This window comes from Leopardus geoffroyi, chromosome A3 (genome assembly GCF_018350155.1).
Source record: "Leopardus geoffroyi isolate Oge1 chromosome A3, O.geoffroyi_Oge1_pat1.0, whole genome shotgun sequence".
Lineage (NCBI taxonomy): Eukaryota > Metazoa > Chordata > Mammalia > Carnivora > Felidae > Leopardus > Leopardus geoffroyi.
In genome coordinates, this window is record NC_059336.1 from 79,126,077 (window position 1) to 79,153,044 (window position 26,968).

The 26,968-nt window shown below is 34.9% G+C and overlaps 1 protein-coding gene across 6 annotated transcripts in view; it reads left to right on the forward strand.

Moving 5' to 3' along the window:
* SANBR (SANT and BTB domain regulator of CSR) overlaps positions 1-26,968 on the forward strand; it is a 66,733-nt gene that overhangs the window by 10,100 nt on the left and 29,665 nt on the right. For 4 of the 6 annotated variants that reach the window (XR_006703484.1, XR_006703483.1, XM_045446148.1 and 1 more), the window contains exons 3-11: positions 3,616-3,802; positions 4,613-4,706; positions 6,725-6,963; positions 10,315-10,373; positions 12,888-13,048; positions 17,744-17,830; positions 17,943-18,053; positions 21,096-21,219; positions 24,905-25,057. Coding sequence is in view for 4 of the 6 variants with exons in the window: in XM_045446148.1 (XP_045302104.1) it covers positions 3,616-3,802; positions 4,613-4,706; positions 6,725-6,963; positions 10,315-10,373; positions 12,888-13,048; positions 17,744-17,830; positions 17,943-18,053; positions 21,096-21,219; positions 24,905-25,057 (1,215 nt within the window). In the remaining 2 variants the exon portion in view is untranslated. Of the gene's footprint in view, positions 1-3,615; positions 3,803-4,458; positions 4,536-4,612; positions 4,707-6,724; positions 6,964-10,314; positions 10,374-12,887; positions 13,049-17,743; positions 17,831-17,942; positions 18,054-21,095; positions 21,220-24,904; positions 25,058-26,968 lie in introns of those variants that run through there. The other 2 variants (XM_045446150.1, XM_045446149.1) reach the window with 2 other exon arrangements.

The following is a 26,968-nucleotide window of genomic DNA, read 5'->3' on the forward strand; positions in this document are numbered from 1 at the left end:
AAGCATCCTACTGTTGGTTTCAGCTCAAGTCATGATCTCATGGTTCGTGGGATTGTTGCCCCCTGTTGGGCTCTGGCACTGACAGCATGGAGCCTGCTTGGGATTCTTTCTCTCTCTCTCTCTTTCTCTCTTTCTCTCCCCAGTTCACGGACATACACTTTCTCTGTCTCTTAAAATAAATAAAAGAGGAAAAAAAAAAAGAAAATCCTCACCTGAAGCTGTATAATAAATACGTAGTCACCTACATTTTCCTGACTACTTTTATTTTCTACTTTTAAATCTTGACTCCACATGGAGTTTATTTTAGTTTTAACGTTTTTTTTCTAACGAATAGTTAATTGTCTCCACATTTATTGAATATTTCATTCTTTATTACTGATTTGAAATTCCACCTTCAAATCTCTGGACTTACTATTCTAATCTGTTGATCTCTATCTAATCCTACTGACAGTTCTATGTTCATTTATTTTCAATATTTTTTTAATATCTGGTAGACAAAAAAAATATTTTTTGCCTTTCCTTAATATTCTGTTATTTAATTTCCTGGATTATCGTGGTTTTTTTTTCCATTTTGACAATGATCGTGTTGGTATTTTGAAAGTGGAGAAAGGATAAATTAAGAGTTTTTATGTATCGGGCGCCTGGGTGGCTCAGTCGTTAAGCATCTGACTTCAGCTCAAGTCATGATCTAACAGTTTGTGAGTTTGAGTCCCCCATCAGGTGAGCTCATGCCCCACTTGGGTGAGCATGAGCCCCCTTTTGCTACTGGTGAGCTTGAGTCCCACTTCGGGTGAACACAAGCCCCACCTTGGGTAGAACATGAGCTGGTGAGCCCTGCTTCTCTCTCTCTCTCTCTCTCTCTCTCTCTCTCTGCCCCTCACTCACTTGCACACTCTTTCTCAAAAAAAAAAAAAAGAAAAAAGGAGTTTTTATGTTTTTAAAGATGAAATAATGTGTCTAATTTTTCCAAAGTGCACCATTTTACATTCCCACCAGTAATGTCAGTTCCAATTTCTTCATATCCTTGTCAACACTTTTATTATCTGTCTTTTTGAATACAGCCCCTTATGGGTATGAAGTAATAATTCATTACGATTTTTTTCTTTTTTCTTTTATTATGATTTTGATTTTCATTTTCCTGATGGCTAATGATGATCAGTATCCTGTCATGTGCTTATGGGCCATTTATAGATCTTCTCTAGAGGAATGTCTATTTAGATCCTTTGCCCATTTTTTAAATTAGGTTATTTATCTTTTTATTATTGAGCAGCAAGAGTTCTTAATATATTCTAGATGCAAGTCCGTTGTCAAATAATATGATTTGCAAGTATTTTCTGCTATTGTGTATGTTGCCTTTTCATTTTCTTGATGGTGTCCTTTGAAACACAAAGTTTAAATTTTGAGGAGGTCTGGTTTTTCTGCTTTTTCTTTGTTGCTTGTGCTTTTAGTGTCATAGCTAAGAAACCATCACTTAGTCCAAGGTTATTTTCTCATAAGAGTTTTATAGTGTTAGCACTTATATTTAGTCTTTGCACTTATATTTAGTCTTTGATCTATTTTGAGCTAATTTTTGTGTGTGGTATAGGTAAGGGGTCCAGTCTCATTCTTTTGTATATAGATATCATGTAATTTTTGCTTAAACACAAAGAATATTTAACAATATAATTTAAATTATTTATGGTTTACTTCTTTGTTTAAGCAATCATGTGTTTATTTCAGATATTCAGAATTCATAATATTCTTATTAAGTATTAGAAATTGCTGTAAACTTTATTAAATAAGATAAATCTACGTTATAGCTGTGAACCTTACCTAAAGGATATCCAAAAAACCTGTGTGTGGTTTTTTTTTTTTTTTAAGATTTTATTTTCAAGTAATCTCTACACCCAACGTGGGGCTTGAACTCACAACCCTGAGATCAAGAGTTGCATCCTCCTCTGACTGAGCCAGCCAGGTGTCCCAGGAACTTGTGTTTTATTTAAAAGCCTATGGGGCGCCTGGGTGGCTCAGTCGGTTAAGCGTCCAACTTTGGCTCAGGTCATGATCTCACGGCTCATGAGTTCGAGCCCCGCGTCAGGCTCTGTGCTGACAGCTCAGAGCCTGGAGCCTGTTTCAGATTCTGTGTCTTCCTCTGTCTCTCTGACCCTCCCCCGTTCATGCTCTGTCTCTCTCTGTCTCAAAAGTAAATAAATGTTAAAAAAATTTTTTTTTTTTAATTTACAAAAAATAAAAGCCTACCTATCACCTTCTCCGTGTTACAAAAACTAAATTCATTTTGTAGGAGAAATGAATTCAGTAAAACCATTTATCTTTTTTATCCTACGCATGTATATGAATCTGTACATTTTTCTAATGATGTTATAACATTTGTTTTATTTGTCCAGACATTCATCACAACTTTTTTCAGTCTTCATATAAAAAAATATTTGGTTTTTCATAATCATATTAATTATTTTTATTTAAGACTTTGTTTAAAGACATAGCATATTGACTGCATATGTCCATCTATGCATACATATTTTTTAAGTGTGTTTTTTAAAAAAATTTTTTACTTTTCAAAAGACTAAGCCTTGAACAGGCGTTTCATGTAATAGTAACCATATAAACAATCTTTACTGAAAATAGTGCTTAATATCTAGTGGGTATTTGATAATATTTGTGTAATAAATGAGTGATGCCATGCCCAATGCTTTATTCATTTAATGTATAGACATATACATTGTATATATTTTTCTCCTTTTGCACCTCCCAGATTACTTGGTCTGCTATGGAATTTGTCATCCGTGTTGATGTTGGTGCAGATTTAAAAATGGATGCTATGGCAGTGTTGTTTGACCAAGATCCGCATTAAGGAAGGCATTTTATGCTGTGACCTAAGACACACATAGAAATGACATTTCCACGAAGGAGTACTTAGCCTAGTATGCTTAATGCACTTCCGATATTTTCTAATCTATTAAATTTTACTTCTTTTTTTTTTTTTTCCTCTTCAATTGCTGATCTGGACCTTCTAAGTTGATTTCTTGAGTAACTGATGGGTTAAGGGGAAAACACTGTGCTAGAACAAACTATGCCCAAATATGTGGCCATGACGTATTACTACTGTGTTTTGTGCAAGGTGAACCTCAGTGTTGGTAAGAACAAAGTCTTCATTATTTTAATAAAGAAAATCTAGTGTCACGATTTAGATTCTTTTTGGTTTGCTTTCCATTGAAGTTTAAAATTTGGTCTGATTCCTGGCGGGAACTCAGTTAATGTAAAAATAATAACCAAGTTTTTAACTAAATTATTAAAATTGTCAACTGATAATAAAAACAGACCATAGGGAAATATGGTTTATAAAGACATTCTTCATTTTCCTATAACAGCATAAACATATTATGCCACTGGGTTAAAGTGTATTAAAAAAAAGTTCTACCCTGAATTCTTAAAAAAAAAAAGTCAGAAGCTTTTGTGTATTGAAATGTGTGCTAATTTTCTAGGTATTACCCAGCAGAGATTAGTATTCACTCGTAAAAAATGATTATAGAAAATTATTGTCAAATAGAAGGCAAGAAAATAATCTTATTTTTTAGTTACGAAAGACCTACATTTCCTTCCTTGATGTCATTACAGTGTGCAAAAAGGTTTGATGAACTGAGGAGCAGTGGCAGCTCACCTGTTGACAACCAATATAATCCCCTAATGGCTGCTGGAGAGAGTCCTGTGGAAACCTTAGCCACATATATCAAATCGTCACTTCTTGACATGCAGGGAGAATTTCAGGAAACTCCAGTTGGTCAAGATGCAGTTTCCAAAACAGGTAAGGTTTGAAAACAAAATATAGTGTTTGTCCTTATGATAATTTTGCAACATACACATTTCAATCAACTTTATTTACTTAGAGGCTAATATAAACATTACTGGAAAACCTATTAGTATTTGTATCTTCCTGAATTTTAGAAAATTATCTTTGCTATATTTGAAAAATGTTTTAGTATTACCATACAGGTCAAACTCTATTACCAAAAAAAAGCTATTTACTATATCAAAATTTACTACTCCAGTCTGTTGGCCTAGTTATGTCATAATTTCAGAGATTTGTTGACCTATACCTTCTACTTAATTTTTTTTACTGAGGAAATGTTGCTTGTTCCTTATGTTATCTTTTTTTACAGCTACCTTTTATTGTAGTCAACAGTAGCTTCGAATACCACAGTGGCAGTGTAGAAAAGATCTTTTCTGCAATTATGTTGGAAATATTTACTGATTTTAGAAATCCTGAGTGTAGTAAATAATTTGAACCTCAGCAACAGCGAAGTACCAATATAAAAACTTGCTTCAGGAAGAGAGAACTATATTGTTGGCTTCTGAACATTTGATCCCTGCCCATTCACACCATATCATTTTTTAAATCTTCAGTGTAACGTTAGCAATGTGTGATCCTATTTTTGTACTGTTTTTTCCATATACCTTTAGAAATATTAAGGGAAATGCCACCTAACAAAGTGCCATCTTTAGCCTTGGAAACCATGCATTTACAGTATAACCATTCAGTAAGTAAAAACCCTTTCTCAGCTAGAAACGCTAACCTCCCCCTTTGTTTTTGTATGTGTTTGTTTCTGTATTTAAGGAAGACATAGTATAGCTTCCACAAGGAATTGTTCTTCAGAAAGTGAAAATTGTACTACTCGTAATGGTGGAGAAAAGACTGAAGAATCTGAAGGGTAGGAGGCTGGTTCTTTGCTAGATAAGATTTAATATGAATATCAACTTTAAATTATAAAATATACGATTGGTGATTGTATACATCAGTTACCATAATTTAGGAATTTCACATTACACAATTGTTGAAACTGTTGGAATCAGAACAGTTCATGTGTTGAACTATAACAGTTGCTTGATAGCTGAACATGGCTTATTCCTGTTATAATTAAATTGGACTACAGTTTTCCACATAAAAAATTCATTTTCATATTGTAAATATTAAAAATAGCCTCTACTAATATAAAACTTTGAAAAGCAAATTTTAAAACCCAAAGAAAAATCTCTGCCATTAGTTCTCCAATTTTGGTAAAGAAACTAGATGTGTATTTTAGAGCCATTGGAATATAATTCTGATTATGGAAACATTAAAAATTAGAATATACCTTTCAGTATATTGCAAGTTTTGATTGTTTTGTATATTTTACATAAAATAAATTAACATATATTTTAAGTATTCACCTTGATGAGTTTTGGCAAATGGATACACCATGTAACCATCACACAAATGAAGATATAGAACATTTTCATCATATCTGAGAGTTCATTTCTGTATTTTCAGTTCTGATAGGTTTTCATTTCTTTTTTGTAACAGCTTTATTCATATATAATTCATATACCATAAAATTTACCGTTTTGAAATAGTTCTGGAGATGGATGGTGGTGATGATTGCATGACGGTGTGAATGTACTTAATGCCATTGGACTGTACACTTAAAAAGAGCTAATATCACAGATTATATGTTATGTGTATTTTACTACAATAAACCAAAATTCACCCTTTTGAAGTGTATAGTTCAGGGATTTTTAATTTACTCACATAGATTTTTAACTGATAGTTTTGTTTGTGTGTCACAAAATTTATCAGATAATTTTCTTGCTGGGATTGTCTAGTATTTCATACTGTAGATCTAAAATCCATAGAAACATTATGCTTCATTATACAAGCATACCTTACCAGCACCTGTTTATATTTTGACCATGATTTCTTTGGAAGAACAATTTGTGAAGAGTTATTTAAATTCCTTTGACCTTGACAATAGTGTTGGTTAATAATCCTTTATCTGGGAGCCCAGTTTTGTTTCAAATATGATCTTTTTGTATTAGAAAGTTATGAAGTTCCATTGAACACATTAAATTCATATTGTAGGACAGTGTGTCTCTTTTGATTTATTCTCTTTTGTAATGACATGAAAGTAGTTGTGGATCATGCTGATATTTCTTTTTGAGGTGATCTAATTTTCAAGGGAAAGTAAATTCAAGGACTATGTATTTTTTAAGCAGTCTTTCTGATGCATCATCTAAACTTATTCTTAAATTATTTTTAAAATATGTTAATAAACACATTGTAGTCTTAATTCTTTTAACTACATTTACTAATTTATATTTGATGAATGCATAGAAATAAACTTTCTTGCTGTTAAAAATAACTAAGTAGCCATGCTAATTTTTTGATTCTTCAATGAATGATTTTAACTGTTTTTCTTATTTATTAATAGTAATAAAATTTTAATATTTAATATTTATCTCCTCATACCCATAACCATGTAAAAGTACTATTTTACGTTCCTCACAAGAATTAGAATGTGTTATTTAATTTTTGTGTGTGTGAATTGGTATTAGTTCTTAAAACTTTGTTATTAACTTATAACTTGAAAACTAAACTTTAAACCATGTAAATTATGAGTCCTGTAATAAAAATATTTTTGTTTTTCTAAGTTCTTAAGTTATTAGGCTTAATAAGCTTAATAGCTTAAGCTGTTAGGTCAATAACCTAACTATATTTAGTCAAAATCTAAGATATAGATCAGGTTAGCAAGATACTTTTATGAAAAATTCTGAATGTCAAACCCTTTCAAGTTTATTTATGGTCAAAACTTCCAAAAACATCTTGTTCTTGTACTTCCAATAAATGTCAGTATTCTTGGCTCCTCTTCTAAAACTCTAATAATTTCATTTCTGTGTAACATTTTTTATGAAGGCCAAACATGGTGATCCATGTATGTGATGAAGCAAAAAACTTGAAAGAAGATTTTATTTGCCCACGAGATCTTTTGATAGCAGAAATGAAGTACTTTGCTGAATATTTATCTATGGATGCCCAGCGCTGGGAAGAGGTGGACATTTCAGTTCATTGTGACGTTCACATTTTCAACTGGTTGATAAGATATGTTAAAAGGAACACTAAGGAGAATAAAGATTGTGAGATGCCCACTTTAGGTAAAAGACCATCTATTGCTTATTTTGTAGTGAAATTTATGTGTCACCTGGTAGTTGCTTCACACCAAACATGCAATGTGGAAAATTATTTGGACATTAGTATTTGTGCCTAGATTTAGTAATCACCTTTTAGAAAACTGATACCTCATCATTTTTAGTAGATTATAGTGAATGTATGGCAAGTAGACAGGTCTCTAGATTAGCAGTTCTCATTGTATGGTACATGGACCTCTGGAGTCCTGGAGATATTTTGTTTTTTTTTTTTTTTTATATTGAGAGAGAGAGAGAGAATGAGTGGGGGAGGTGCAGCGGAGGGGAGAGAGAGAGATTGAGAGAATCCTAAACAGGCTTCATGCTCAGCGCAGAGCCCAATGTAGGTCTTAATCTCACAACCGTGAGATCATGACCTGAACCAAAATCAAGAGTCAGACACTCAACCAGCTGAGCCACCCAGGTGCCCCAGAGTCCTGGAGATCTTTTAGAAGGTTCACAAAGTCAAGACAATATATATAATAATACTAATATCTTATGGTCTTCTTCTTTGTTGCCATTTGTTCACATGGTATAGAAGTAATGGAGGGCACACATCTGGGCAGGGGCACCAAACTGTACTAATGGTCATCATATTCTTGAATAACATGTGCTCATAGTTAAAAAGATAAAAAAGAAAAGAATAAATTCAGTCTCACTTTAAGAATGTCCTTGATGAAACAGTAAAGATGAGTAATTTGATTAACTCTTGACCCTTGAGCATGCATCTTTTCCATGTTCTGTGTGATGGCATCGGAGGTGTACTTCTGCACACTAGAGTGTGATGGTTGTCTAGAGGAAAAGCACTTGTGCAGTTGTTTGAGTTGCAAGCTAAACCAGCTGCTTTTTGAAAAAGAGAAAACCATTTTTACTTGAAAGAATGAGAGGCAAATTACGGTTATCCAGACTTAGGCAAGATATTTTCTTGAAAATGAATTAAGCTGATCAACTGAAGGGAAACAACTGACAGTATTTGTTGTCAATAATAAAATTCAAGGTTTCAAGTGAGAGAGTATGGAAAACTTGTATCTGCTTCCACATGCTTGACAGTTTCTCCATATTTAAAAGACTTTTCTGATGAGACTGGTGGTGATATTAACAAATGTGAGAGAGAGATATATACATATATATATTAGAGAGTGTGTGTGAAGAAGTGGTAGTGGGGGAGGGAGAGAGAGAGAAAGAGAATCTTAAGCAGGTTCCATGTTCAGTGCAGAACCCAACACAGGGCTCAATCTCATGACTCTGACGTTATGACCTGAGCCGAAATCAAGAGTGAGACTCTCAACCGACTGAGCCACACAGGTGTCCCTTATATATATTGTACAATGAAATGTTTCAACATTTAGAAGATCTGCATAACTCAGTGAACCAATATTTTCCAAATGACAGTGCGTGATGTTAAAATCATGCATGGGTTAAGCAAAGATCCATTCAAAGTGCAAGATAAATCATTTGACTTTGAGATAACAGAATAGGAAAAGTTCATTGATACGACTTCAGATTCCATAACACCTAACCTTTAAAAGAAACTATCAGTTGTTGAGTTTTGATGGAACATCAGAGAAGACTACCCACACACTGAATGTAGAAACAGATATAGAATCCAGCTATCTTCTCTTAAGTTGGATATCGAAGAAATTTGTAAAAAAATGTCAGTGTTACTCTTGCTAATTTGTATTTTGGAAAATACAGTTATTTTTCATAAAGATATGTTAGTATATAATGAGTTTATTCTTTTAAAAGGAATTAAATATTTTAAATTTTTCCTGTTTTAATTTATACTGATAGTTCTAACCCATCTCAACAAAAAAGGAGTCTTAAGATCAAAAGTTTGGGAACCAGGGATGCCTGGCTGGTTCAGTCATTGGAGCGTGCAACTCTTGGTCTCGGGGTTGTGAGTTCAAGCTCCATGTTGGGTGTGGAGATTACTTAAAAATACAATCTTAAAAAAAGTAAAAGTTTGAGAACTGGTGTTCTAGATGAAAGGAAGAATAATGAGTAATCTTTAGTCGGGTATAGCATTGTATAGGAAATCACACTTGTAGTTTAATAAAGTCTGTGCCTTAGAATTTGCTATTTGTAGCAGTCCCAAAATATTTTTAAATTCTTATTAGTAAATAAATCTATAGGGATATAAACATTTTCTGAAGAAACTTATTATTAATAGATTTTAAGGATCAAATTAATGAAAAGAGATTTTGGTGGTTCTTAAATAAAAACTACAAGCTTGCTAAATAAAAATTTTCAGCCAGTTGGAGTCCAGAAATTCCAGATCACTCAGATATGGTTATGTATATGTGAAATAAAAAATTAAATTATGCAGGGAGAAAAAAAATGTTTTATCCAGCATATTTATGCATATAGTCAAGGTAAAAGAAGTGGAGCAAAACTAGTCACTCTGTAATCTTTGACCTTATATCAGTAGCTACAAACATAAACTTTTATAAAAGCAATCTATATTCTAACCAGGAAAACCACCAGAATGCTTACTTAAATCTCTAATAATGCAGACAAGTGGTCTTAGCTGGAATGAGCTATATTACTCTTCCCTGAGGAATTTTTCATGAGGAATTTTTCACCAGTCCCCTTCACCATTTCTATCTGAGAGCCTTTAACCTAGAATTATTGTTTAAACAAAGATTGGAATTGCTTATTTTAATCATTGCATAGTCCTCTATTTGGAAGGATTATCTCAGTGCTATAATGGGAAAAATCACATTTTTTTTTCCTTAAATATACCTCACAGGAGATGACTTAGGTTTACCAAAATAGTAGTGTCAACCAGCATTCCCCTTTCTCTGGTTATGCCTCGCCTAAGTTTGCCTTTAGGAAGTAACTTTAGCGCTTCTGCAGTAGTAAATTTTATGTTACCTTTTAGAGTCTTTTAAATAAATAATTGTTCATGACAAGTATTGTACTGCCTTTGAAATAACTTCACTAATAACAAGTGCTTTCATTAATCATTTAAAAGATTTTCTCACTATGATTTTTTTTATGTGATAAATTAGAGTCTCAATTTTAATTACCTTTTTCTCTGATTTAGTTAAGCAGAAGTTTGCATGTGTCGTATCTTTAGCTGGAGTCTTTTTACTTAGATATAAATCTAATTATCGGGCAGATTTACTATGTGCTTTCTCTATACCCCATATTTTAACATTGCATTTTCTTTCTTTCGTGTGTCTAAGCCATATGATGTAGTAATGTTATAATAAACTGCTCTTATAATGTAACATCCTCTTTTAAGGTGAGAAGGACCTTGTCCTGAGGAGATTGAGGTACAAATCAAAAGGAGAATTAAATTTTTTTCTTTTTTTTTAGAGCCAGGAAATGTCATTTCAATTCTTATTTCTTCAGAGTTTTTGAAAATGGATTCATTGGTAAGTATTAATAAAAGATCCAAGTTCTTTTATTCACCTATGCTTAATTTAACATACAACTTGATTTTTCCTTCAAGTGCCTAGAAATTTCTAAGACATCTTACTAAAGTAGTTGTTAACTCAAGAGTGTGATTCTGTAACTGAACTAATAGGAATTTGCTTCGCGGTGAGTTAAACTAAGAGCCTGCATCAGGTGGAGTTGTCACACAAAGGAAACTATTTGCAGCAAATAAGGAGATCATGGGGAATAACTTCCAGAGCTTTGACTCGCCAAGGAGGGGTGATCATTTTCTTTTATTTAGGGTTTAGGATGAACATTCATAAAGGGGAGCTCTGTCATACCAAGTAAAGGTATGACGTAGCACAGGCATCCTGTGCTATGTTAATGAAGCTTGTGCTCCACCTAGGATGGAAACTTCAATTTTATAATGAAACAGAGGTAACTGGAAGAGGGCAAGGTTCTATGGGTTTAAACTGGATGAGGTCTTGGGTTTGTTATCTTGGGTGAGGAGTGCAGGGCCTTGCTTACTTCGGAAACAGCGATGAGAGTTTTTACCACTACTTTGGTCAGGCTATTTCCAGGCCTGGTGGAGACTGTTAGTTTTTGTGTTCCCTTTGTTCTCTTAAAATTCTTAACTGTTAAGGTCTTTGTATTTCTTTGTAATTCTGACACCTCCTAAAGACACTTCTGTAAGAAGTGGTGCTTGGGCAAGTGGAGCACAGATCACAGAAAATATCTGGGGGCCTAAAATGACTTCTCTTGTGTCAGGAAAGCTTTGTCTCATCTTTCTTTTTCTAGGAATTCCTAACTCTTCTTACTTACAATTCCATTAGAATAAACTGCTCTTGTTCTGTTGGGAAGGCGTTAAACTAGTATGTATCATTTGTATATTACGTCTATACAGCAAACAATTTATCTTCAAGGAATAGCTTACTGGTGTATTAGGTGAAACTAAGCAGAATTAGCTTTACTCCAAGATGGATTTTGCTGTAAAACCAAATTAAATGAAAATTAATTTGAATATATTTGTTCATTATTTAAGTAATTTCTTTAAGCATATTTGGTTATTTGTGTCTTTCATTTACAAATCAGTGAATTAAAAACAAATACCCAAATACTAATATAATTGTATATGTATAAACCCAATGCTAATGTCTGTTGTTAAGGAGTAGTTGATAAAACAGAAAAGCACAGTATATACAAATACATATCAGACTCTAACATTAAATATATTTGTTTCTTGGGGCGCCTGGTGGCTCAGTCGGTTAAGCGTCCAATTTCAACTCAGGTCATGATCTCATAGTCCGTGAGTTCGAGCCCCATGTCAGGCCCTGTGCTGACAGCTCGGGAGCCTGGAGCCTGCTTCGGATTCTGTGTCTCCCTCTCTCTCTGCCCCTCCCCTACTCATGCTCTGTCTCTCTCACTCTCAAAAATGAATAAATGTTAAAAAAAAAGTTTTTTAAATGTATTTGTTTCTTTTTATTTAATCAATTTCTTAATCATTCACATGTTTATATATGTTTGTGTTAGGGCAGAGTACTCCTTTGCTATATTAACAGATGTGAAGTTTGTTTAAAATTTTTTTTTATGTTTATTCATTTCTGAGACAGAGACAGAGCATGAGTGGGGGAGGGGCAGGGAGAGAGGGAGACACAGAATCTGAAGCAGGCTCCAGGCTCCGAGCTGTCAGCACAGAGACGAACGCGGGGCTCTAACTCACAGACCGTGAGATCATGACCTGAGCCAAAGTTGGTCACTCAACCTACTGAGCCACCCAGGTGCCCCTGAAGTTTGTTTATTTGAGTGTTTAAGGTTTTGCTTAGTTCTCTGTATTCTTTCTATTCTTTAGTTGCTCCCTATTTAGTTGCTGGTATTAATTGTTCCAGGGAAGGGTTATAGAAAAAAAGCAGAGATGGAAAGAATCCTTAATGTTTGAGTTTTGAAATCTAAGCCCTAAAGCATTTTTTTTTTCCCATAACAAAATATTTGGAAGAATACATGATTAGCCAGAGCTACTTTTCCCCAAACCCCAAAGCCACCTCAAAAAGTAAATAAATATACCTCAGGTTGGAGAAAGGGGAAGAAAGTCAGAAAGCAAGCACAACACAACTGAGAAAACCCTGAAGTGACTATATTTCTGCCACTCAGAGAAGTAGAGGCTTAAAATTGCCACTAAGTCTAGTTTTAGGAAATTACATATCTTGTATACTTGAGTTTGTGGACTAAGATACATACCTGCCACAATCATGAAAGATGCTCATTGCATTATTGTTTAAAGTGTGCCAGGAAAATTGAAGATTATTTTTCTAGCTTTGTATGGGTTTGTACAACTATGGCCTGCTGGCTCACTTTGGAACAGTATAGATTAGCCCAGTATAGATTAACCTGAATGCAGTTAGTGCCTAGTAATCCATGGATCGAGCTTTTAATGAATTTTATCTTTGAAAGGTATTGAAATGACATTGTCCTTCATGCTACTCTTTTCAACATTCATTTTCTATTCTTTTTTTCAGGTTGAGCAATGTATTCAGTATTGCCACAAGAATATGAATGCCATAGTTGCTACCCCATGCAACATGAACTGTATTAATGCAAATCTTCTCACACGTATAGCTGACCTGTTCACACATAATGAAGTTGATGATTTAAAGGACAAGAAAGATAAGTTTAGGAGGTAATTTTTTTAATTTAATTTTTAACCTAATGTTCCTGTTAGAAGAAATATATTTCTATTTCATTTTAGTGAAATATTCTATTTTTAGAATATATTTAGAAATATTTCTATTTTTTTAAAGTTTATTCATTTATTTTGAGAGAAGAAGAGAGAGAGCATGAGCAGGGGAGGGGCAGAGAGAGGGGGAAAGAGAGAATCCCAAGTAGGCTTTACACTGTCAGCGTGGAGTCCAACGTGGGGCTCAGTCCCATGAACTGCGAGATCATGACCTGAGCCAAAATCAGGAGTCAGCTGCTTGACTGAGCCACCCAACTGACCCTCTATTTTATTTTAAATGAAGTAAAATTTATCCAGAGCCAATGACTCTAGATAAAAATTAGTACTTATTTTTTACAATGTACATATGAGCATATCGTGTTAGTGAATTATGTTCAAAATGATTAAAACTGGCTTTATTATAAAGAGGAAGAGTAGTATGGGATAAAGTCGGCAGTTTAGGCGCTGTTTGAGTCACAGCAAAGAGAGTATACTTTATTCTAAATGTGAATGGGAACAGAGGAGTGGCATTATCTGTTTTTGAAGAGACCATCCTGTTGCTCTGTGGAGAATAGACTATACGGATGTGAGAAATAAGGAGACTGATGAGGAGAGGCTAGTGTGATAATCTGGTGAGAGATGAAGAGTTTGGACTAGAGTAGGAGCAGTGGAGCTGGAAAGAAGTAGATGGATGCAGAGTGTATTATTAGAAATATTGACAGATTGCAAATGGAATAATGTGGGAAAAGAGTGTATCCTAGGATAATTACTAGGTTGAGGTTTAAGGTTGAGCAACTAAGTAGATGGTAATACCATTAATAGAGGAGAGATTGGGGTAAGGGGTTCAAGAGGTGGATTTGGATCTTATTGAGATTACTTAATATATTTAATACACTTTTTGGACATCCAGGCAAGATAGCAGAGGTAGGTGGATATATAAGTTTGAAGCTTAGGTCAGAGATCAGAGCTTAAAATAGAAATACAAGAGTAGATAGATTTGAAACCATGGAACTGGCTGAGGTTTCTTAGCAAGACCATTCTTTCTCCACTGAATTGCAGTGGCACCATGTGTTTCCAAACTCTCCATTTTGTTCTGTTGATCTCTTCTTTTTTTTAAAATTGAAATACAGTTGACACATAGTGTTACATTAGTTTCAGGTTATAACATAGTGATTTAAAAACTAGGGGCGCCTGGGTGGCGCAGTCGGTTAAGTGTCCGACTTCAGCCAGGTCACGATCTCGCAGTCCGTGAGTTCGAGCCCCGCGTCGGGCTCTGGGCTGATGGCTCAGAGCCTGGAGCCTGTTTCCGATTCTGTGTCTCCCTCTCTCTGCCCCTCCCCTGTTCATGCTCTGTCTCTCTCTGTCCCAAAAAAAAAAAAAAAAAAAAAAAAAAACAACGTTGAAAAAAAAATAAAAACTCTATGCATTAAGCTGTGTTTACCACGAATGTAGCTACCATCTGTCACCTTACAATGCCAATACAATCCTATGACTTACTCATTTTGTAACTGGAAGCCTGTATTTCACCCTCTCCTTCACCCCTTTTGTCCATTCCCTTACCTCCCTCCCCTCCAGCAGTTTGTTTTTTGCATTTATAGGTCTGATTCTGCTTTTTGTTTGTTCATTTATTCATTCGTTCTTTAGATTCCACATATAAGTGAAATCATATGGGATTTTTCTCTGACTTATTTCACTTAGCATTATACCCTCTAGGTCCATCCATGTTGTCACAAATGGCAAGATCTCATCCTTTTTATGGCCAAGTAGTATTCCACTGTATATACACGTATACCGTATCTTTTTTATCCATTCATATATCGATGCACACTTGGATTGCTTCCATATGTTGGCTATTGTAAATAATGCTATAATAAATAGACAGGTGCATATATGTTTTCAAATTAGTGTGTTTTTTTTTTCTTCAAGTAAATACCCAGTATTGGAATTACTGAACCATATGGTAGTTCTGTTTTCAGTCTTTTGAGGAACTCCCTTCTGTTTTCCATAGTGGTTGCACCAAGTTACATTCCCATCAACAGTGCACAAGGGTTCCTTTTTCTCCACATCCTTGCCATCACTTGTTATTTCTTGTCTTTTTATTCTAACCATTCTGACACATGTAAGATGATATCTCATTTTGGTTTGGATTCACATTTCCCCCTCATGATTAATGATGTTGACATCTTTTCATGTCTGTTGGCCATGTGTATGTCTTCTTTGGGAAAGTGTCTATTTACTTTTCCAATCATTTTTTAATTGGATTGTTTTTTGGGGTGTTGAGTTGTATAAGTTTTTTATATATTTTCGATATTAACCTCTTATTGGATGTATCATTTCAAATATCTTCTCCCATTCAATAGGTTGCCTTTTTGTTTTGTTGATGATCTCCTTTGCCATGCAAAAGTTTTTTATTTTGGTATAGTCACGGTAGTTTATTTTTGCTTTTGTTTTCCTTGCCTAAGGAGACATATCTAGAAAAAAGTTGGAAAAGTCAATGTCAAAGAAATTGACTGTGTTTTCTTCTATGAGTTTTATGGTGTCAGGTCTCTCGCTTAGGTTTTTAATCTGTTTTGAGGGTTTTTTTTTGTGTATGGTGTGAGAAAGTGATCCGATTTTATTACTTTGCATGTAGCTGTCTAGTCTCATTGATTTTTTTGTCTGTATTGGTATCAGTAGCCCACTGCCTTAATTACAGTGGCTTTATAATATTTTTTGCTATGTAGTAATCTAAATTCTCCAGCTTAGCCTTTTTTCAAGATTGCCATTTTGGCCATGTTAAGTCCTTTCCATTTTTGCATAATTTATATGGAATCAGCCTGCTCATTTTCTCTTTCTGTCTCTCTCTCATAGACACACACACACACACACACACACACACACACACACACACACTTGCTGGAGTTTGATGTTAACATTGATTATATTTGAAAAGATTTGAGATCTCAATTGTACTGGCTCTTTCAGTCCATGAACATGGTATAACCCTCCATTTATCTTAGCAACGTTTTATAGTTTTCAGTGTAGAGATACTTTTCTTTCTTTCTTTTTTTTAATTCCTAGGTAAAAATTTTTTGGTGCTATTTTAAATGCTATTTATTTATTTAATTTTCCAATTGTTAGCAAGAGAATATTGATAAAGACTATCCAATATTTAGAGGTTCAACAGAGGAGTGGCCATTTAGTGGCCTGAGAAGGAGGAGCCAGTGAGTCAAAGGGAAGATAAAAGGAAAGATAGTTTCAAAAGTGGGGAAGTGATTGGGGCGCTGGCTGGCTCAGTCAATAGAGCATGCAACTCTTGATCTCAGGTTTGTGAGTTCAAGCCCTACACTGGGTAGAGAGATTACTTAAAAATAAAATCTTAAAAAAAAAAGAAGTAGGGAAGTGATTAAGTGATCAAATGTGTAGAATGCAGCTACCATGTAGAGTGAAATGAGGACAGAAATGTGACCAATTAGATTTAGACAAACTTTTTTCCCGATGTTTTGCTCTAAATGAATACTAAAAATTTTAGCAGTTAGCCATTAGGGATAGGTAGGCCCAGGAGACCATTTTTTTTTAAGGTAGATACTAGATAATGTTTATATGCTAATCAAAATGATTCATTCCAGAGGGGGAAATCGCTAATGCAGGGGATTATACAAAAGTTTAGTCCTTAGGGGGGATGAGACAGAGGGCAATTATCTGAGAGCTAAATACTTAAAAATGGGGTTAATATCCTAAATCCAGACCTAGCCTCAGGACATACACTTCGAATTAATGACATAAGACTTACAGTTTGCTCATAGTATGTATAATCAATAAGTTTTTGTTAATATATATCAATTGCTTAATGTTATATCTGGCACTCTTTAAAAACACTATTCATTTAACCCTCATAAAACCTTGTGAATTTGGGATTATTAATCCCATTTTATTTTATTTTTTTTTTAATCTTTATTTATTTTTGAGAGAGAGAGACAGAGTGTGAGTGGGGGAGGAACTGAGAGAGGGAGATGCAGAATCCAAAGCAGGCTCCAGGCTCTGAGCTATCAGCACAGAGGCTGATACAGGGCTTGAACTCACAAACCACTAGATCATGACCTGAGCTGAAGTTGGACACTTAACCTGAGCCACCCAGGCACCCCATATTAACCCCATTTTATAGATGAGAAAACAACGTTCAAATATGCCAAGTTATTATTGGTAGACCCAGGATTCTTAAGTTTTCAAGTTCCTCAATCTTGAATGTTTTTACCAAATATTCTTGTGAAAATACATTCTTTTTTTTTTTTTATGTTTATTTATTTTTGAGAGAGAGAGCGCGCAAAAGTGGGGGAGGGACAGAGAGAGGAGGAAACACAGAGCTGTCAGCGCAGAGCCCAACCCAGAACTCGAACCCACGAAGTGTGAGATCATGACCTAAGCTGAAGTCAGACATTTAACCAGTTGAGCCATTCAGGCGCCCCTGAAAATACATTCTTAATTAAGCAGTTCTCATTAACAGGTTTATTTACTTAGAACACTATAAATATATCGTAAATCCCCAGAGTGGCTCTCTAAGGATTTATTAATTTTATTTTCTACATATGCAGGTAGATCAGTATTTATTTTCATCACTATCAAGTAATTTTCGTAATGTAAACATAGAAAATTAATTTGTCCGTCATTTGTTGTTAATAGTAAACTTTTTTGTAAGAAGATTGAAAGACTTTTTGATCCTGAGTACTTGAACCCAGATTCTCGGAATAATGCAGCGACATTATACAGGTATGGTGATGTATTTTTCTTTGATATTCTGTACAGTGCAGCTAAATTCTTTAATTTTACTACATTTAAAATTTTTCTCCTTGGATATTTTTGTATGTTCTTTGTGTTATAGATGCTGTTTGTGTAAGAAACTTTTAACAAAAGAAACAGAAAGAAGAATTCCTTGCATTCCTGGAAAAATCAATGTGGATCAACATGGAAATATTATCTACATTCACATAAGGTGCAGTAACAATAAAATGTAGCTTTTAAATGTGAATTACTAGTGTTTGTCTAAAAACATTAACTAGTATTATAAGGCATAGGATAACATTTTTCTCTGAATGTAATCCAACTTTGACTTAGAAAGATGCTACTTTCGGGGTACCTTGGTGGCTCAGTTGGTTAAGCATCCAACTTTGGCTCAGGTCATGATCTCACGATTCGTGAATTTGAACCCCACATTGGGCTGTGTGCTGACAGCTCAGAGCCTGGATCCTGCTTCGAATTGTGTCTCTCTGTCCCTCCCCTGCTTGCACTCTGTCTCTGTCTATCAAAAATACATAAACATTTGGGGCGCCTGGGTGGCTCAGTCGGTTCAGTGTCCGACTTCAACTCAGGTCATGATCTCACAGTTCATGAGTTGGAGCCCCATGTCGGGCTCTGTGCTGACAGCTCAGAGCCTGGAGCCTGCTTCCGATTCTGTGTCTCCCTCTCTGTCTGCCCCTCCCCAGTTCGTGCTCTGTCTCTCAAAAAGTGAGTAAACGTTAACAACAACAAAAAAAATACATAAACATTTTTTAAAAATTTAAAAAAAGATGCTACTTTCAAAACAAAGTTTTGCAAAAGTTTTATTTTATTTACTAAGTAAATTTCATGATTTTTTAAACTTTAAAATAGTAAAAATTATTCCACATTAATCTTGAAAGATATTCTGGTCACTGTCATTAAAAATTATTTCCCTAACAGATTTTATTTATACAAATGTTATATTGAATTTGACAGAGAACCAAATTTACTTTCAGGTAAATTTTGGTGAATGAGGAAATTGTCTTTAAAATTGAATTTTCCCGGGGCGCCTGGGTGGCGCAGTCGGTTAAGCGTCCGACTTCAGCCAGGTCACGATCTCACGGTCCGTGAGTTCGAGCCCCGTGTCGGGCTCTGGGCTGATGGCTCAGAGCCTGGAGCCTGTTTCCGATTCTGTGTCTCCCTCTCTCTCTGCCCCTCCCCCATTCATGCTCTGTCTCTCTCTGTCCCAAAAATAAATAAACGTTGAAAAAAAAAATTAAAAAAAAAAATAATAATAAAATAAATAAATAAAATTGAATTTTCCATAATCTATTTATTCTTCATACTCTGTCAGTATTTCATTAGTTACGTAGTCTTTTCTTATTCCCCTTTAGGTTCAAAACTAGTTCTCATTATCAGTTGGGGGGAGAGTGTTGCAAATTGGTATAATATCTCAGAAAAGCAAAAATTCTGAAATGTATGTATTTTCTAAAAATATCTTCCTGCTAGGAATTTCTCCAAAGAGGTAATGTTAGATTTGTGAAAGCACTCAACAAGAACATTTATCGCTATATTGTTTAAATAGAAAAAAAGGGAAACATCCAAATGATTAAGTGAATTAAAATATATCCATGTAGTAGTATATCTATATGTAACATATCTAATCCATTCTCAGTGTGCAACCTTTGAGAATAATGTTGTAAAAGAATGTGTACTTACATAGCAAGTTGTTAGTCGTGAATTAAGTGGGGGGAAGAAAGTTCATAAAACTAGAAACATTTCGCGAAAGTGTAAACTGTGGTGTTACCTTTAAGTAATAATATTATGGATGCTTTTAATTTTGTTTGTTTTTTTTCTTCTGTGATAAAAAATGTATAGCGCTTTTGTTCACTATAAATGTTAAATTGCATATTTTAAACATTAAAACAAATATAAATAAACACATATGACCCTAGTATTAATAGCATAGTCATGTTTATTTTATTTTTATTTTTTTAAGTTTATTTTTTTAGTAATTTCTACACCCAACATAGGGCTTGAACTCATGGCCCCGAGATGAAGAGTTCCATGCACCTCCAACTGAGCCAGCCAGGCACCCTTTACAGTCATGTTTAAAATGTTTCATTTTTAGGGGCGCCTGGGTGGCGCAGTCGGTTAAGCGTCCGACTTCAGCCAGGTCACGATCTCGCGGTCCGTGAGTTCGAGCCCCGCGTCAGGCTCTGGGCTGATGGCTCAAAGCCTGGAGCCTGTTTCCGATTCTGTGTCTCCCTCTCTCTCTGCCCCTCCCCCGTTCATGCTCTGTCTCTCTCTGTCCCAAAAATAAATAAACGTTAAAAAAAAAAAAAAAATTAAAAAAAATAAAATAAAATAAAATAAATAAAATGTTTCATTTTTGTCTTCATATGATAATCAGGGAAATCTTCATTAGTTATTGTAAGCACCTAGGATGTTATACTTCTTTGTCTTAAGACTTGATTTCACCTTTTGGAAAGCACTTTCATTCTGACAGCAATAACTATTAATACTATTTGAAAAAAATTGATATTGACTTCAACATCCATTTTTGATTTATTTAAAGCATTTCCGTGCAAGTTAGCTGTTGATATTTTTTCAGTTGTCTTTAATTAAAACAGATGTGCCTATGTAATTTGTAATAACATCATGACATCTTGTTATTTGTTGAACTAAGGGCAAAAATAGCAAAAGTTCAAAAGATTAAGGGATTTGGGAAAAATAGGAACATGAGTTACATATGGACATAGCCAATAGGGTTTTAAGCCTTTGCTATTTTTTAAGTTTATAACTTAAAAATGTATGTTACTAAGACCTGATTATATATTACTATATTATTGAATTATTAGAGAATTCCTTTTGAAAATAATATAAATAATATATTAATGAAATGTTTAGAATCACCAATAATTAATAACAACTTATTCTATAATACGTACAATTAGAATAAAGGTTCTATTTAGCAACATGTGCCTACTGTTAGTCTGCTCAAACTACATTTAACATAGCTTAGCAAAATAATTTGTATAGTTTAGCAAAATAATTTGGCATTCAATCTTTTATATCTTTTTCTTGTGTCCACAGAAAAAGAGAATAAACAAACTCCACATGAAATTTTATCTACTGTCAGTATAGTCCATCCCACAACCAACATTTGGGGAATGTTACTGGAAATAAGCCACAAATTTAAAAACATGTACTTAAAACAAATTGTTTATATTACTTGCTTGTAAAATAAGATAATAATTGAGGCTCTTTTCCCCAGGGATAAGACTTGGGATGTTCATGAGTATTTGAATAGTCTTTTTGAAGAATTAAAATCTTGGAGAGATGTATATTGGCGCTTGTGGGGAACAGTCAACTGGCTAACTTGTTCAAGATGTTATCAGGTGAGGTTTTTTTGTTTTTTTTTTTTTAATATCTTGTTCTGTAAACATTCATAGCAGGCTCCCCCTTTTTTTGTTTTTTCTAAGATTTTGTTTGTAAGTAATCTCTACATCCAACATGGGGCTTGAATTCACAACCCCAGGATCAGGCATTGCATACTCTACTGACTGAGCCAACCAGGCACCCCGCATAGTAGGCTCTTTTAATACAGGATGTTTAACTAGTATGTTTGGATGTGTTTAGACAATATCTGACATCTTTTTAAAGAAACTAGTGGCAAAACGGTAACACTATTAAACATTCCTTCCATCTGGTTTCATCTCTCTTACTGTGTATCTTTATCTTCCTTTTTACTTTCATTGCTGAAACAATCAACACCTTGCCTAATTTTTAGAAAACCAACAGGTTTTAAGTGACCCAATCTGTTTTTTCAGTGGGAAAAAAACCAACAAAGTCCTTACTACCTTTAGTTATTTTGAGCCAGACTTTCTCTGTTAGCCCATTAATTTCTTCAAAAATTCAGAAACACTTTGTAGGTATGGTACTATCGATATGTGCTCTTCTTATTGTAGCTTATTGTAGTTGTGTTCCCAAAAAGGTTAAAAGATTTTGTTCATTTTTTAAAAATAAATGAAGTCTGTAATAAAACCACAAGAAGCTTACTATATGAAGGTACCTGTAATAAATAATTTTATAAAATAAATAGATTTTAATAGGTCACAGTCATTCCTAATTAGTGTTAGGTATAAATCTAGAGTGTTCTACATAAAATTTTTTATAAATCCCTAATATCTCCTTTCCTCACTAATTTTCCTCTCTCACTTGAGTAATGATTTTTGGTAGATAGAAAGAAGAGCAGCTTATCAGAACCATCAGAGGGAGTTTTTTCAAACTGTGTAAGTTTCCACCCAGTGAACTCTAGTCCCCACAATTTTTTAATTGGATTTTTTTAAGAGACAGCATGAGAAAAGGGGGAGGGGCAGAGGAAGAGGAAGAGAGAATCCTGAACAGGGATCAACCTCAATATTATGACCTGAGCCAAAATCAAGAGTTGGATGCTTAACCAACTGAGCCAACCAGGCGCCCCCATAATAAATATTAAATATTACAACTCACTCTTCAATATGCTATAAAAAAGTGAAAAGAATCCCTCACATTTTCTGTGTTCTAAATGCTAAATAAGTTAGATTTTAGAAGCCTGATAGCCTTGATTATTAGTGATACTCCATTGTAGGGAAGACTACTACATGCACCAGCCTGACAGTAAATAGTGCTGGTGAGGGTGTGGAGCAACTAGAACTCTCATACATAGCTGGTAGGAATGCAAAATGACTCAAGGACTTTGGGAAACTGTTAGGCATGGTAAATGTTAAACTTACATTAGCCACACAATCCAGCAATCCTACTTCTAGGTAATTACCCAAGAGAAATAAAAACCTATGTTCACATGAAAACCTGTATGGAAATGTTTATTATGGTGGCTTTTTTCATAATGGACCCAAAGTAGGACACTATAAAGTCCTTCATGGGTGGGTGGATAAACATACTGTGATGCATTTATACATCACTAAAAAGGAATAAGCTGACACATAAAACAGTGTGCATAAATTTCAAATCCATTTTCTAAGTAAAAGAAGCCAGACTCAAAAAGCTAAATACAGTATGATTCTAGTTACATGACATTCCGGAAGAGCCAAAACTATAGAAACAGTAAACAGATCAGTGTTGTGTGAGGCTAGGGTGGAAGAAGGAACTCAAAAGGGGCCTAGGGGAGTTTCTAGGCTGATGGAAGTGGCTTAGGCTTTGACTGTGGTGGTAGTTATGTGACTAAATGCATTTGTCACACCTCATAAAAAGGATGAAGTTTACTGTATAAGGATAAATTTTACTATATGAATGTTACACTTTAATAAATCCAATTAGGGGTGCCTGGGTGGTTCAGTCAGTTAAGTGTCCGACTCTTGATTTTGGCTCAGGTCGCAATCTCAGGGTCTTTAGATCAAGCCCTGCGTCAGGCTGTGGCCTGTGATGGAGCCTGCTTGGTATTCTCTCTCTCAAAATAAACACTTAAAAAATATATATTACGGAGAGTTTATAAACCCATAAAATAGTTCATATGCAAAATATTTTGTGTATGTGCACCCTATAGCTTTAATCAGACTCCATATTTTTAAATTAAAAACCATTTGAAGGGGCGCCTGGGTGGCGCAGTCGGTTAAGCGTCAGACTTCAGCCAGGTCACGATCTCGCGGTCCGTGAGTTCGAGCCCTGCATCAGGCTCTGGACTGATGGCTCAGAGCCTGGAGCCTGTTTCCGATTCTGTGTCTCCCTCTCTCTCTGCCCCTCCCCCGTTCATGCTCTGTCTCTCTCTGTCCCAAAAATAAATAAACGTTGAAAAAAAAAAATTAAAAAAAAAAAAAAAAACCATTTGAAAATCATAATGGGAACTAACAGCAAAGACTTTTGAATATAGACTGATGAAGTTTTGGGGTGATGGTGGGGATCATGGGGCTTGGAGCTGATGGCCAAGAAAGAATTCTTGAAGATGTCTTTGGTGCAAAAAAGGTGACTTTATTAAAGCACAGGGACAGGACCCATGGGCAGGAAGAGCTGCATTGGGGTTGTGTAGAATGGCTGGTTATATACCATGACTTGGGATAGGTAAAGTCAAAGAGAAGTTTCCAAAGAGACTTTCATATGCTAAAGACTTACTGGAGACCTAACTATTGTCAAGCTAAGGTTGTTTTTCCCTCTAGCAAAGCATTAACATTAAGACAGTAGGGGAGTTCCTGGACATTAGGCCATTGAGGAGATTGCCTTTTTCTTGTGAACTGATGGAGACTCTTATTAGTTTAACCATTTGGAGGTTGTTTTTTTTTTTTCCTTTCCTGTTTTTGGAAGTGTCCAGGAGATATCATACATGGCCCACCTTGAGGGAGTGTGCTGTTAGCCTGTACTTTGCCGTCAGCTTGCCCCGTGCTCCCTCATCATAGACTATCTTTTACTGCTTTTAGGTTCAACATCAGTGCTTAAAATTGTTAATTTTTAAATTTTCTTTAAATTATTTTACGAACTTAAAACACATATGAAAACTATTAATTTTATAATTAAACCTTGGTCAGTTTTTGACCAGTGATTCAGAATTGTTCCATAGTTTTCACTAATATTGGTGCTAAATATTTATCTTAAAAAATATGTCTAGGAATAATCAAGTGAGGCAAATTTTATTTCATTTTTTTCCTTGGAAAACTTTTTATGTGATTAGCCATTTATAAAATTAGATGTACATCGAGATCAACTTAATGCACCTGAATTTTGAATAAAGTATTTTTATTCTTGCTTTTTAATAGCTTTACTGAGGTATAATTACCTGCCATAAAATTAATTCATTTTAAATGTACAATTCAATGATTTTTAGTAAATTTACAGAGTTGTGTAACCATTACCACCATCCAATTTTAGTACATTTCCATCATTCCGAAAAGGTCCCTTGTGTCCATTTGCTGTCATTTCCCAGTCTATCTCCAACCTTAGGCAACCTCTGATCTACTTTGTATCTCTAAAGATTTGTTTTTCTGTACATATTATGTAAATGGAATATACGTTATGTGTCTTAAGTAAAAATTTTTTGAGATGTATAATTTCATTGTGGGAATAATCATTGCTTTTATATATTTCTTTTTTCAGGCTTTTCTCTGTATAGAATTTTCACATTGTCAGTATCACTCAGAAACAGTGGTTTATCCAACTGCAGCAAGTTCACTGAGTACTGTTGGCACTGGTGTTTATCCCTGTTGTAACCAAAAGGTTCTTCGGTTTGATCCCACTCAGCTAACAAAGGTAAATTTTGTTTTTTGTTGTTTTGGGGTTTTTTAGATTTTATCTATTTATTTATTTATTTTAATTTTTAAGTTTATTTATTTATTTTGAGAGAGAGGGATGGAGAGAGTGCGTGGGAGGAGCAGGGAGAGAGGGAGAGAGAATCCCAAGCAGGCTCTGCGCTATCAGCCCAGAGCCTGATACAGGGATTGAGCCCATGAACTGAGATCATGACCCAAAAGTGTAGTATAAAATACAAAGTATAAAGGTGATACATTCCTGTAGGAAAGACTTTAAAGAATACAAAAAATAAGTATAGTAGAAAGTAGGAGACCCTCTTTATTCCACTCCCTTGTTCTGCATCTTGTCTTAGAGGTAACCAGTTAACAGTTTCCTTTCAGACATTTTATACATTTCAGACACAAATTATATGCAATGTTTTGGTATTGGAAATCTGATCATACTATTCATACTATTCTGCCCTTTTAGATCAACAGTATACTTAGGTTATCTTTCATTTTCTTTTACTGCAGTTTAATATCCTAAGCCGTGCATATATCACAATTTATTTAACCATCCTCCTGTCGATCAACATTTAGATTATTTCCAGATTGATGGTATTACAGTGTTGTAATGAACATCCTTGCACATATATCTTGGTACAATATGTGAGTATTGCTGTAGGTTAGAGTCCTTGATCCGTAGGGGGGAAAGAATCTAAAGCTCTTCCTCCTCCTTCTCTTCCTCATCCATACAGCAGTTATTTATAAAGCACCAAAGCTGTTTCACACACTGTGCAAGTCAGAGAATAATCTAATTTCTGTAAAATTAGATTGTTTCCGCTTTCGTGGAGCTTTTAGTTCATACAGTACTATCAAAAGGAAAAAAAAAAAGCATGCAAGGAAATGTTTGAAGAAGTACACAGGGCCGTAAATATCTATAATAGGCTGGTCTGATGTGGGCATTCAAGTCAAGGAGTTGGCATTCAGTTGAGATCTGAAGAATGGATAGGAGTATATGAGGCAAAGAGGAAAAGAAAGAGCATTCTAATCTGAATACCAAAGCCAAAAGGAACACAGTGAATGAGAGAGACTGAAAGAAACTGCCTTTTGTAGAAAACATATAGTTTGAGAAAAAGTTGGCAGGGTAAATAGGCCCTGCAGGGCCAGGACCTTGTAGGCCATGTTACAGTTTTTTCTTTATTTTGTATTTTGAAAATCACTCACAGTGTGGACGGAGAGTGGCTTGGGAATAGTAAGTGCAGTCAGGTACAAGAGGAAGTTACCATGGTGGTCTTAGAGAGAGATGATAGTTTGGCCTAGGGTCGTAGAGATGAATTCAGTATTTAGGAAGTAAAACTGAAATGGCCTGGTGGATTATACCACAGAGGAAGAAGGAGTCGAGGATAACTCAGTTTCTTGCTTGTGCTCCTGGGTGGTGGTAGTGCTGTCTACTGACGAGGAAACAAGAAGGGAATCCGGTTTGGAGAGAAGCTCATGAGTTCTGCTTTGGACAGTCTGAGATTGAGGTGTCTAACAAAGAGTGTTAGATGCATGGGTCTTAGGGCTCAGAGAATTGGCTACCTGGAGGTGATAATTTTAAGTCTCTTTGCAAATAAGTAAGAATTGAAACCAGCAGGTATGGGTAAGCATAAGAAGAGCAGATAGCCTAAGGCAGAGCCCAGAGAAACTCCCAGAGTTTAATGGCTGGTTAGAGAAGTGTGAGCCTGCAAAAGAAAGTGATCAGGAGCAGCTGGAATAATAGGAGGAAAACCAAGGATGTTGTCGTGAAAGTCAAGGGAGTAGTATTTAAAGAAAGAAAAAGTGGACCATGATGCCAAATACTGCCAAATACTGATAGAATAATGAAAGATATGTGTCCTTTGGCTTTGGTAACCTGGAATTCATAAGTGTGACAATCTGTTTTGTCAAA